This window comes from Electrona antarctica, assembly GCF_951216825.1.
Source record: "Electrona antarctica genome assembly, chromosome: 13".
NCBI lineage: Eukaryota > Metazoa > Chordata > Actinopteri > Myctophiformes > Myctophidae > Electrona > Electrona antarctica.
Window position 1 is genome coordinate 14,189,927 of NC_136794.1, and position 13,975 is coordinate 14,203,901.

At 42.9% G+C, this 13,975-nt stretch overlaps 2 protein-coding genes across 2 annotated transcripts in view; one reads left to right on the top strand and one right to left on the bottom strand.

The window, feature by feature from the left end:
- The window catches only part of LOC306934742 (nck-associated protein 5-like), a 45,147-nt gene extending 33,139 nt beyond the window's left edge, over positions 1-12,008 (bottom strand). The window contains exons 1-2 of the mRNA XM_079517491.1: positions 11,933-12,008; positions 10,947-11,138 (exon numbers count right to left, since the gene is read on the bottom strand). Of these exons, the coding sequence (XP_079373617.1) occupies positions 10,947-11,138; positions 11,933-11,980 (240 nt within the window). The 5' untranslated portion in view covers positions 11,981-12,008. The remainder of the gene's footprint in view (positions 1-10,946; positions 11,139-11,932) is intronic.
- On the top strand, positions 6,066-7,421 carry LOC306935529 (AFG1-like ATPase; the record flags this gene model as incomplete). Its single annotated transcript, XM_079518630.1, has 1 exon — positions 6,066-7,421. One exon carries the CDS (start codon positions 6,066-6,068, stop codon positions 7,419-7,421), a length of 1,356 nt encoding a protein of 451 aa, XP_079374756.1.
- Positions 12,009-13,975: the final 1,967 nt, after the last annotated feature.

The window sequence follows — 13,975 nt, forward strand, 5'->3', positions numbered from 1 at the left end:
TTTGATTCAAGTGGTGGTGTTTTTCTTTTTAATTATTTTGAATCCAATCAACTTAGATTTCCTAAAGACTCTCTCTCCCTGTGAGATCAGTGGAAGTGAAGTCTCGCTGGCAAGGGATGGTGTTAAATGGATGACGCTATAAATCTAAGGTGCCACTGCCAACCTCCATTTTAGAGAGGGTCTCAGTGTCTGGGAGGCTGACACTAAGATACTCCACCCAGGTGTAATTCAATTACTGATAGAAAGGGTTAGCCTGTGTGGGGGCAGCATCCATTACTGATAGAAAGGGTTAGCCCGTGTGGGGGCAGCATCCATTCCGCGAAGACAGGAGGTGACTTTCCACTGAAATGATGAATGCAGTAAATCTAAGAGAGAGTTAGTAATCATCATAGACCTGCTGTGAGCTGAACATCCAAAGCCTTGAGAATCACAACAAGCGGCTGAGCAAACAGGATTCAAAGAACCTCAACTTGAATAGTTGCACATATTCTGAATGCCATGATGTGACGCCGTATTGGCTGCATACTCTTAACGCTGCAAAGTGAAGCTGTGAGCTGAGGGAGAGGCTGTGGCACACAAACTCAGGGGCGTTACTAGCACTACGCAGACGCGACAACGCGACCCCCACTCGCGTTGGGGGGTTACTCGCTGATCAGCCTGCGTCAGGGCCCACTGACATCTAGTTACGCGTCTGCCCAAACTGATTATAGATGTTCAAAAATGAGAGTTTGCTGCAGCTGACAATTATGACCGAGTCATTCTTGTTTCATAAAGATTCGATCTGGCCGCTGGTAGAGCCATGAACAAAGATATGGAGAAGAGACACAAAGAGAAAAAAAACTATGAGAAAACAGACCATACAAGGGAAAAAGTCGATTGGCACTAAAAGGTCTTCTTGCATAGTGTGATCAACCCAACATTGCAATATACAAAGTATATACAAAACGTTTACAGGGAAATGGTTATTGCTGATATATAATACTAGAGGTTTGGGAGGGTGGTTCTGGACAACTGGGTATCCGAGTTTGAAGTCGATCGGTCCCATGTATGCATGTATCTGTCAGTCCTTGTCTCTTTTATGCCTATATTAGAGCTGAATGATTTGTTTGCGCCTGATGCCATGACGACACATTGAGGTAAGACAACAACAACATACTCCATTTGGGTGTAGCCAGAGCTGGCCGTGGTTTGTTGTCATAGTGACATGGTTTGTTTAATATCAGAGTGACGTGGCCGTGGTCCCATTAGCCAATTATAAAACACTTGGGATGCTAATATGTCCACACGTCCTCTCAAATAAAACCGCAGGGCGCCTCAGATGCGTGCACATGTCTTTAGGTCATTTTAATGATATTAAACAGGATCGCTGAAATCCTTTTTTTGACAGCGGCCGTTGCTAGGCAACGCCTTGCTCGTCTGTCCCGGAGCTGTTTTGCTGTGCACGCAGCCATTCACTTCCTGGTTTACGGGCCAACAAATCTCGCTATTCTCTCTAAATTCTACAGCGCTGTCCATGGTTTTGACCAGAACGACGATGTTCTGTCCTCATTTCTGACTTAACCAAGCATCTCGTTTGGAATATTAACGCTTCAGAGAGAGAGATCAGACTGATTAGCGTGAGGTAGTAATGGAAGATTTCACCTCCCGGTTTTGGGAGGAAATGGAAGGCGGGGCTTTTCAGAGTAAAATCTGCCTCATCTGCTTTGCAAAGATAGTGTTTTAATATAGATATACTGCAGATAACAAGTTATCTTGCATATACAGTACTGTGACTACTTGCTGCTTTTAGCTCAAAATACTATAGGTAATGTTACTGTCACTGCTATAGTATATAACCACAGTGCAAAAATACTGAGTCAAATATTATTAGTATTAGGATCAAAATATAGTAAAAGTAGCAAAAGTATGAAGGATGCCCATTTCAGAATCATGTTATTGGGCAATAATAATTACTGATCATTAACCATTTAAGACCTAGTTTATACTGGATATTTGAAAATAGCTGATCTACAATGCAACGCGTTGAGCTTGTAGATCGGCTATTTTCGTAGAAATATGTATATGCTATATTACGAGCATATATATATTTCTTCAAAATATTCATGTATTAATTATTACTTAAATACAAAATCATACCACCACAAAATCATACCACCACCATCATACCACCACCATCACACCACCATCATACCACCACTGCACAAAGTGCACAGCATGGATCAAATGGCATTCATTAATTCCCCATGACTGGGCTCACAGCAGTGTATGAGAGCTCTGACTGTGTCGTTTCTGAGGAAACAAAAAAATGTTTAAAAGGCCATGTTTAGCACTGCATGCATACTATGGAAAGGTCACTCAAGCCTTGAAAAATAATGTGCTGGTTGGGTCTCACCCCTGCTATTGATGCGATATAACTTTGCTTTTACAAATGAGTTTTATTGATTTACAATCTGGCAGAAGTGAAAAAAGGGGAGAAACAATACAAATACAAAATAAGAACAAGCCATCCAATATTGTATTCCATTACAATTTACTTACAATAAATTTTACTTCGCTTGATGGGTACTCACTTGGGGCACAACGACTACGCATAGATGTGGAATCGATACAAAAATAATTATTAACTAGAAAAAGTGCCCTTCCGGGCACAGGTCTCCACCAGGAGGATAGGAGTGTGTGTGATGTTTGGCAAAATGTTTAGGAGATGTTTTATTTTATTTGTTTTTGCAACAATTTTCTTCATTTTGTTGAGGAAATGCAGAGCCAGATCACTCATAGCATCTCTGAGGATAGAATTCTGGATGAGCAGGACATGTGCAGCATTTTGTACAAAACTGGCCACTCCTGAAAACCTTGGAAGGCAATCTTAGGCAATCAGTGTACAATCTGAGAAATCCAACAGACTCGTCTTGATCACATGACTACAGAGATCATGTGTACCGATTGCCATTTCTTCATACGCCTTTGATGGCAATTGGATGATTTGAGGCATTTTGTTCCAAAAATGTGTTTTGCAAAAATCAACCTGTTGGTGGCGCTATAACAGGCCAATGTGAAAAGGGTGGGATATATTCCTCAGCCTAGTAAGAAAATGTGTGAAAGATTTCACGTAAATTGCATGCTGCGTTCATGATTTGAGGCTATTGTTCAAAACGGGGCAATCTTGCAAACTGTGAAAGCCAATTATAGCCAATTAGGATGGAATATGAAATATCAGACAGATCCGACTTGAGCACATGACCATAGAGATACTGTGTAACGATTTGTGAGATTTTTGGACAGAATCTGGAGGAGTAATATCCAAAAATTTGTTTTACAAAAGTCGGCCTCCTGGTGGCGCTATAAAAGGCAGATGCGGAAAATGCAGGTCAAAGGTTTGTCCTTGGCCTCTAGGGAGTGTGCATGCAACGTTTCACGCAGATCGGTGCAGTTTTAGGTAAAACATGTGAAAAGCTGCCTCATGGTGGCGCTATAACAGGCCGTTCTGGAAAATGTGGGGCAGAGGTTCATCGTTGGCATCCAGGGAGTGTGTGTGCAAAGTTTGGCATCGGCCGGGTTAACGGTGCCGGAGATTAGCTGTACACAGACGGACGGAAGGAAGGACGGACACACACACACACACGGACGGACGGACACACACACGGACGGAGTGCAAAACATACTCTCTCCCCATGCCTTCGGCCTGGTGGAGACAATGAGATAAAGAAATAGGCAAAGGGGAAAAAAGGTATTTAATTTCAACTCCTATAGAACATTCTTACCCTTGGGGTTGTATTCTTCAATATCTTCAATATCTTTGCCGGAAATAGCAGATCTATAAGCTCACAACACATTGTGACATGTTGTGAGCTTGTAGATCTGCAATTTCTGCAATATGCTTTGCCCAGACTAGGGACGTTATGTGGTTTCGTGGTTAAGTTAATTTTAATTTTAATATCCATTTTGAAATCAAATGACTTGGCAAGATGGCTATTTGTTTTGCGGTGCACCTTAACAGTTGCTGCCACTCTCACAACTTGCTACGTTTCCAGTCAATGTTGTTGGCATGCGGTGAGCATGGCATCCCATGCAGTGAGCATGGATGGCATCACACTGTGCTGTAATTGTCAGAATTGTCTCACTCCCTCTTCAAATGACGTGGAGAACGAAGGGCTCTTTTTAATGAGCACAAAGACAGCAAGCATCTTGCGTGTTTATTTATTCATTCTTCACACTCTCACACACACGTTGTGATACTCAGAGTCTAATTCTTCATGGAAGATTATACGGAAGCCCCTAAATGTGTTGTAATGGCCGGAAAGTAGTTTAAGACTAAATCAGAAAAAGAAAATCCATAACGTTCTTCTCCAGTTTCAACCTTAAACTTTAATTACAAGTGTGGATTAAAATAAAGGCAGCATCCGTGAAAAAGGTGACGGTCGGAAAGGTATGGGACATGCTCAGAATGATCCATTAGGGTCTTTCGAGTGGAGGAGGAAATGGAATAGGCTATGTAATTTATTCGGTTTATCTAAGCCATCCGCATTAACGACAGAGTTGTTATGTCTGCTCTCTTAAATACACTTAATAATTCTGCAGTTGAAGAAACAAACAAACTGGTCATTATCGGAGCTACAGTAGTATGTTGTCATCATCACATCAGTAGGAGCTTTAATATACGGCAACCTTCCCCGTGTTTCTTCACTAGTCCGATCCAGAAGAACAGTTTGCCGGCCACTGCTACAGATCAATGAGTTTATATCTTTCCTTCTTCTCTGGAATCCTGCCTCAAAGCAGACCAGAGGTAGAACACTGTCGTTCCCTGATGTTATCGCTATAGGGACACATGCATCAGTAAGCAGGAACTGGGGATGGCAATGAAGGATCGGAAAGTCTGGCGTGGCATTGTGAAATCCATGATGTCGACCGTGGTCGAAAAATGATGAGGAGCTTTATATTGTGTCGTATAACTCAGAACGCTATACTGTAGGTTAAATGTTACCGCTTTAATTATTTTATTGCACATTAGGTGAAAATCCACCAAAACACGGAATTGAATTGTTACATCATTTATTTCAGTTTCAGTACTAGTTAATCCTAGTTTAAGTTTATGAACAACTTTCTCAGCTGCTTTGCTGTTGCTTTTCTCACTGCTTTGTTGGTGCCTTGCTCTACTGTATATTTAAACAGTTTTTTCAGGCAGTGGCTGAGGAGGTAGAGTGGACATCTGGGAACCAGAGGTTTCCTGGAATTATCCCCAGCTTCTCACATTTTATATTGAAGTGTCACTGAGCATCTCTGAATACTTAACCGCTGCTCCCTGCGGGTCCACTGGGGGGACTGCACCGGGAGCAACTAGAGATCACTAACAAAGTAAAAATACAAAGTGTAGGTCAGTGAGGTAAACGTTTTGAGAGTTAAAAAGAAATACATATACACGTACATTAGTAGTAGGCACTTAAAACTGAAATGTTCATAGATTACCAAGCCCTCCGAGGTGTTTGAGGGCTGAACAAGTGGGGCATAATGTGAATGCCCACCATACTAATGTTCTTACACCTACAGGTACAGTACACCCAATCTAGTGTCTGTTCCGTCGTGGGTACAGACCCACACTACCCCATATGGGTGTGGGGTTGGAGTGACACACAAGTGGGCATGTACCCACGAAGGAACAGACACGAGCTGGTGTAATGTACCTATGCTGCATACATTACGTGTACTGACATGATTAACATTCAGAGTACCTCAGATCACCTCACTTCAATTTGTAAAAAAGGTTTACATCAATTTGTAAAAAAGTTTACATAGCATCCTTTGTTGGTTTGTTAACAGTTAGCCAGTGACGTAATGTACTCCATACATGGACACCCAGAATTCCATATTTGGGAATAGCTGACTCATCATGACAACAAGGGTGTCACCTCCGGACAGTTAAACAGTAAGCACCCATGGTCTCAGTGAGAGATTACTGTAGATCCCCACTATGAATTCCACAAGTCTGTATCAGTGCTGGCACAATCTAGACTCTTCAATTCCTCTCTCTGTAAAATATGTCACCCTTAATTGCACTGGGCTTACGATACATGCTAAAAGTCAAATATCCCTCAAGAGCGTCATTAAAGGCGTTGTCAGACATTCCCAGTGAAGGTTATTCTGCGGTTGAGGACATCAGTGCAAATAGCAGCTTCAGCGGGCCACTGGAGCGCTACAGCAGTCTGGTCAGAGACGGCTCCCTGCGGGAGGATGATCACCAGAAGGCTGTGATGCAGAAGTTGGATCAGTTGCACAACACCCTGAGAGGGTACACAAACACACCGTCGTCTTTGTTTTCAAAGTTCTTCACAAAACCCAAACCGCCAAAAGGTTGCTATATCTATGGAGATGTTGGCACGGGAAAAACAATGGTAATGGACATGTTTTATTCACATGTTGAAACAGAGAAGAAAAAGAGAGTCCACTTTCACGACTTCATGTTGGATGTTCATAGACGCATACATCGGCTGAAACAGAGTATGCCAAAGCGGAAAACAGGGAAAATGGCCAAATACGATGACCCAATTGCACCTGTTGCTGAAGGGATTAGTGAAGAGGCTTGCCTTTTGTGCTTTGACGAGTTTCAGGTCACAGACATTGCTGATGCCATGGTTCTCAAACAGCTTTTTGAGAAGTTGTTTTCGAATGGCGTCGTTGTAGTAGCCACTTCTAATCGTCCTCCTCACGACTTGTATAAAACTGGACTACAGAGGGTAAACTTTGTGCCCTTTATTGCTGTTTTGGAGCAGTATTGCCAAACTCTTTGCCTGGATTCAGGAATAGATTACAGAAAAAGGAATCGTCCATCCGCTGGAAAACTTTACTTCCTCTCAAGTGAGCCTGATGTAGAGGCCAAACTGGATACAATGTTTGATGACCTGGCCTTCAAACAGGATGATATAACGCGGCCACGGGTGCTGAATGTACATGGTAGGAAGGTACGTCTGGACAAAACCTGTGGGACCATAGTTGACTGTACATTTGAGGAGTTGTGTGATAGGCCTTTAGGGGCCAGTGATTACCTTGAGATATCTCGACTGTTCGACACTGTCTTCATTCGACACATTCCTCTCCTGACGCTTAACAAGAAAACACAAGCCAGGCGGTTCATAACACTCATAGATGTTCTCTATGACCATAGAGTGCGTGTAGTGATTTTGGCTGATCGCCCATTCGAGAATATATTTGAACATGATCATGATGGGGATCATGATCATGATGAGAGCCACGTTCTTATGGACGACTTGGGCCTGAAAAGGGACTCGGCCAGTGGTCTGTCCATCTTCAGTGGAGAAGAGGAGGTGTTTGCCTTTCAGAGGACAGTGTCTCGCCTCACCGAAATGCAGACAGAACAGTATTGGATTGATGGGGACAGGAGTATAAAACCCCAACAAAAGATAGTATAAGATTGGTAACACAAGCTATGCTCACAGAAGATTACTTCTTTCTATCTGTCAAAAGATAACAGTCCAAACAGAACACTAGTCTTAACACTTCTGTGTGGATTATCTCTAGTAGAATCGGCAAAAATAGAATGGATGTACAGTGTGTTCAAAGAGAAGTCTGAGAATATAGTATAATATAATATATAATAATATAGAGAAAGAAGCAACTGTATCTGATGAGAGTTGGTGGTTCTCAAAGGCAGAGTCTAGATCGAGCGGAGAAAAGTTGGAGTTTCGTAGTGGGCATCTAATCTCACTGAAACCTATTCTGTACGCTGTTGACACTCTTGTGAGTGTCTGATGATTAGTGTGTTATGCCCAAATATGGGGCACCATATAACCATAGCAATCTGGGGTCATTCAGCTGTATTGGGTAGCCACAGTGACTTGATATTAATAAAACCACACCCGTGTGAAGTGAGGGGCACTATTATAATACATAGTCTCATTCCGGCCAATTAGAATTTGCGTCCTCACCTAGTCACCTTTGTCTTCAATATTTGTGTTTACGCAATGTTTGTGTTTACACAAACACTCAAAGCTGGCCATTCATTGTCAATGGCATTTACTGTTTGTGTTGGGACAATGACGTCAAACTGGCCATTCATTATCAATGGCATTTAATGTTTGTGTTAGGTCGGACAATGTTTGTGTTTACACACACCCTCAAAGCTGGGCATAGAAGGGGCCAGCGCTCCTCAACAAACCTGGATGAAGTGAAAGCCTTTTTAACAACTGAATTCAGGTGATCTGAGATCATCTGAATTTGCTGTCCCCGTGCATGTCAGTAATGTGGCTACTTAAGACAAAGTTTTAAGTACCAGGTCTTCTTACTTAACTTAAGACCTGGAGGCGTGGTCAAAGCTGTTTGGCCACTCAGAATAGCCAAATGGCATTGATCACGCCTCCAGGTCTTAAGTTACGTAATAAGACCTGGTACTTTAGACACGCATAATACTGCCCTATCTATTCTAAACCCTAGATTCCAAAGGGTAGTATAGTATAGCCCTTCCTTTTTCCACTCTATACTAAAAAATGTAATATCTTCATAGAAAATAACCAATCTTCAAGCTCAGATCTCACAACTTGTCACAATGTGATGCAGTTGCCAAGTTATAGATCAGCTATTATTGCAGAATTACGTTTATGGTTGAGAGCTGTTGGTGTTAGGATGAAATGAAACTAAGGATACCTAAAGATTTATTGATCCCCAGATAAGAGGGAAATTAACTCAACTAAACTCTTCTGAAGACGTCACATGGGGCGGTGAGACTTGACCGTCATCACAATGTCACAGGTTTGACCTAGCTGTTGCATTGCACCCCATCATCCTACTAATCTTTAGAAAGATCACAAATTACACTGTAGTATGTGAATACCATTTTAGGGTGGATTTATACTGTGGTGTGGGAGGTGACAGTCAGACAGTGTGATCAATAACAGTGATCTGAAGCCCTATTACTGCAGGTGTCAGACTATATTCTCTGGAACACTGGCTCCAAATGTTAACTACACTGTCTGCATTTTAATTGTCACCTCCCAGATAAAATAAGTTCCTTGGCCACTAATTCCCTGTGTTTGTCCACCCTGCAGAACGTTAATGAAACATTCAATACTGTTATAGTCGCTGTCGGAATGTCCAACACAGTTACTTTTCAGGAAATGCAAACAGATACTGTAACTTGTTCCAATGAATCCAATGTAGTTACAATTTAGTCACAACCACTTTCAATCTGGCGTCTCTAGTTCTGGGAATGTCATTGTAGGCAAAGCATTTAAAAATAATCACACCTGTGTGAAGTGAGGGGCGCTCTTAACATCAGGCAATCGCAATTTGCGTCCTCACTTTTGTCTTCAATGTTTGTGTTTACACAAACACTCAAAACTGGCCATTCATTGTCAAGTCATAGCACTTGCCCTAGCCTCGACGACCTTGCAGGCTTATGAATAGGCAAAAGTGTTGTTAATGTAACATTGTTAAATAGTTTGTTATGTAGACGGATGCCAGGTCATTGTTGTGAAGTATGAAATTGGACATCATGAAAAAACATAACAAAATGGAATTATGCAAATAGAAGGTTTCTCTCTCACGGTGATGATATACTGTGCTATTTGTTCTAGTCTGAACTATAAAATGTGCATTACATTCACCTATTCATAAACAGAGGAAACCATGCTCATCTGGAGAAATTACGGCTTTGTGAGTTGCTCAAGGACACTTGAGACACGAAACCAGGAGAAACCGGGGAAATCTTCCATTTTCAAGATTGTCGCCCCAGGTAGTGTACCTATTTTTGACCTTAATGTTAGATTATCTCCAGTGATCATTTGTGCACCAGCTGTCAATTGAAACAACACATCAAACACTCTTACAAGCGCAGTATCAGTGGATATGAGCTTCACTTCATCCAAGACAAATACTGTATGACAGACATAATATTGTGTCAGCAAGCTTGCAGACGCATCAATGACCCTCCTCAGTTTAAAGCACATCCCCAAACAAAAACTATGTATTCATATCACAATGCATAGATAAATTAAGTAAATAAAAATAAACACTGCTACTGTATCCATTCAACTGACAAGGACCTGCCAAACCGTGGTGCTGAGACAGACTACCGAGCAGAGAGCACAGTGAATATATTTAGGAATGGGAATCTAGCAACTCACTTTTTACTGCTCCATATCAAAACTTTTACTTAGATGAGAAGACCATATACCAACCACAGACTGTTTGGCTGTGCAGCCACAGAGCCACTGGCAGTAGGCTGCTAAATAGCTACTGTTCGTCCCACGGACAATCAGGCTACACCAATGTACACCATGCACACTGGTGCTACATGACAGTTTGGATATCAAGACTGTGCGCACGCACGCACACGCACACACACAGTAAATGTACATACACAGAGACGTGTAAATAGTCATGGACACACAGGGCGCACACACAATACACACATGGATAACATTATAGAAGTGAGAATCATGCACGCAGCACCGTTAAGCCCATTAAGTGTACTGCGTAGATTTTATTACTTCCAATTTGTGCTCCAGTCGACTCAATCTATCCCTTTATGTTTTTATTCACTATTATTTCTTTTTAAGTTCCTTTAAGCTTCACTGGTTTCCCAAAAATAGGCATTCCAAAATGTAAAAGGAAAGGGCAACTACGGTAGCTACTGTTTTTTTAAATGGGAGAGTGTTTGTTGAGGAGTTTAATTTCCTCAACTTCACATGGAAGTGTGATGTGGGAGGATTTCAACAAAGTAGATCAAGAAAAGAGAACAGTGCAGTGCAAAATATGCAGCGTAAAGTTTGTATATCACATGGTGTAAGTCTGGGATGATTTCACGAACGACACGGTCGTATATAGAAATCAGGCTTTATTGACTATTTGAAATGTATTTAGAGGATAAGCCCCTTGAGATGCATTGTCTCGTTTTCGAGCGGGTTCTCATTGGTTTTAGTGTTACAGTACAATATTACCTCCAGGGCTTTGAGTCGTTCTAGAAGAGGCCTGCTGTCCTCCAAATTCTCCCCGACTTCATCTCCTCCTCCTCCTCCTCCATCCCCTGGTGAGCTGGGCCCCTCTGCTGTGTCCCCAGGCCCCTCTGCTGTGTCCCCTGCAGGGCCCTCTGGGTTGTCCTGCTGTTTCCACATCTCCTCCAGCAGTTTGTCCTGATGATGATGATGGTCAAGTTAAGTCAATCTTTATTTCTACCACAGCAACCAACCATTTCTGGATCAGGGCCCACTTGAAAATCTCGGAAGTGTTCGCGGCCCACCCATCTGACCAATTAACCCACGTCAGACGGATGGGCTGCATGCATTTAGTATGTTTTTTTAAATGAGCATACGCACGCACGCACGCACGCACGCACGCACGCACGCACGCACGCACGCACGCACGCACGCACGCACGCACGCACGCACGCACGCACGCACGCACGCACGCACGCACACACACACACACACACACACACACACACACACACACACACACACACACACACACACACACACACACACACACACACACACACACACACACACACACACACACACACACACACACACACACACAGGCTAAGCCTCACTATTCACACCATAAACTTGTCTCAGTAGTGCAACTAACAGTAAACTTCGAAGTACATTTCCTGAAACTTGGATAACACAAGTGAAAGAACTTTCTCACTTTCTCTTGTTAAAAGTTCCTTATGTGTGTGTGTGTGTGTGTGTGTGTGTGTGTGTGTGTGTGTGTGTGTGTGTGTGTGTGTTCCACATAATACACGGAACAATGTCACTGTTGCAAAAGGGCAAACTTGAGCGAGTAAAGGTTGAATTAAACAAGGAACCACAGACAATAGTAAACATATAGGAGGTAACACCAATCTAAGGCCTCTGGACAAGCACAGCTTGTTCCAGATACACATCACATCCCCCGCATCCGCCCTTTCTGTGTTGTAGCCTACCTTGTATGCTTTCATGAGGTCCAGAGGGTCGACTTTGGACCCATCCATTAGGTCGTGGCTCTGCAGTAGAGATCTCACCGTCTCCTCCATGCTGCATTGAAAGACAACAGATCAACTGGTCACAATAGTGTCTTATAGTGTGTGTGTGTGTGTGTGTGTGGGGGGGGGGGGGACTGTAAAAGCTAGTAAGTAGATTAGAAGCTGTCTGTCAATGTGTATGTCCATTTGTCCACCAGAGGGGGCTGAAAACAAACAAATAAACGTGGCCTGAAACTATGCACACCTCCTTGTGTAACTACCATACCTCAAATAGCAAAATTGGCTGTAGAAGCTTGTAGAGATAAGCTATTCTCAACAAATGTTTGCCGAATGTTTGCCTATTGAATGGTTATCCATTCTTTCAGAATGTTTGCCTATAACGACATGACCAGAATAGGGATGCTGAAATAAAGATCGTCGTAGATTACTATGGAAACCTGCAAAACCTGTCAGTCAGACAGTCACGCCACATATGGCCATCAGTCCTTCACGCCTCACGACACGCCATGTCACCATATATGGCCGTAAGTCCGTCATGCCTGGCCAGTACAGAATTCATTCCATCGGTCTACAGTATATATCTGAACCCATGCCAAAGCGCCAGCGCTCACCCAGCAGTCTGCCGTCACCCCGGTGGATGCGTGCACGCACTTCTTGCCCTTAGGGTGTCTTACTATATATCAAGGTCAAGGTCAAGGTTAACCATCAACACAACACAAAGATCATGCGCTGCATGAACCCTAGTGAAGAAAATAACTGATCTACAAGCTCAAAACATGTCGCCACGCTATGCATTGTGAGCTTGTATTTTTGGCAAAAGAAGTATAAAGCTCTGGGGGACCCCTGATGTGCTCACTGCTCAAAGTGAAAAATCTACTCTCTTTTTAGTTTATATTGCTCTACCGAGCAATCTTCGTTCCTACTCTCACCTATGATCATGACCGAAAGATGAGTTCGCGAATACAAGTGGCCGAAATGAGTGGGAGGAGACCCCAGGGCAGACCAAGGCGCAGTTGGAGGAAACACATCGACTCACTGGCCTTGGAACGTCTCGGGATCCCCCAGGAGGAAGTCACTAATGTTGCTCTGGAGAGGGAAGTCTGGAGCTAGACTCTGGTGGAGATGTTGCCCCCGCAACCCGACTACGGATAAGCGGTTGAAGATGGATGGATGTATTCTATTCGGAATGTACACTCACATATAATAGGAGCTGTATAATATGTACAGTCAGATTGTTGCTTCATAGGCCTATTTGCAGTAGCCATTACTGTACTGTACATTACACGCTTTGCTGGCAGCAAATAACCCCTTCTATATGGAGTTATTCTCCACTGTACCCATCCATTATGTCCACATTTAAAACCCTCTGATGAATACACAGCCCACAATGTATCATCTCTATAAACACCCACATTGATGGAGCTGACATTTGTTCAAAAGGCTCATACATACAGGCTGCCTTGATGAGTTATAATAATTGCTTTCCCCTCAGAGGTGTATATGTCTGATGGAAAATGACCACGCAATTTGTTATGTCGTTCTTGCTGACATCTTACCCTTGATGCAGGCGGCTCTGCTGTTAGCGCCATTAGCAGTAGCTGGGGTCCTCCCTATATCTTCCCAAGGTTTAATGTTCCCCAGGTTCTGTTCCCCACTCCCCCCGCCCCCTAAAAAACTCAACCAAAAACAGGTTCTATGTTCCCCACTCACCCCGCCCCCTAAAAAACTCAACCAAAAACAGGTTCTATGTTCCCCACTCCCCCTGCCCCCTAAAAAACTCAACCAAAAACAGGTTCTATGTTCCCCACTCAAAAAAGGTTCTATATGTTCCCCAATCAACCAAAAAAGGTTCTGTGTTCCCCAGTCAACCATAGAGGAGGTGACATCTATAGGGCTTGATGATATTGAATTTTGTTATTATTCTTCATATCATGTCTATGAATTGATTGCATAGGGCCAAAATGGAAACAAGACCGCAAGGACATTCTTTTGGTGCTATCCCTT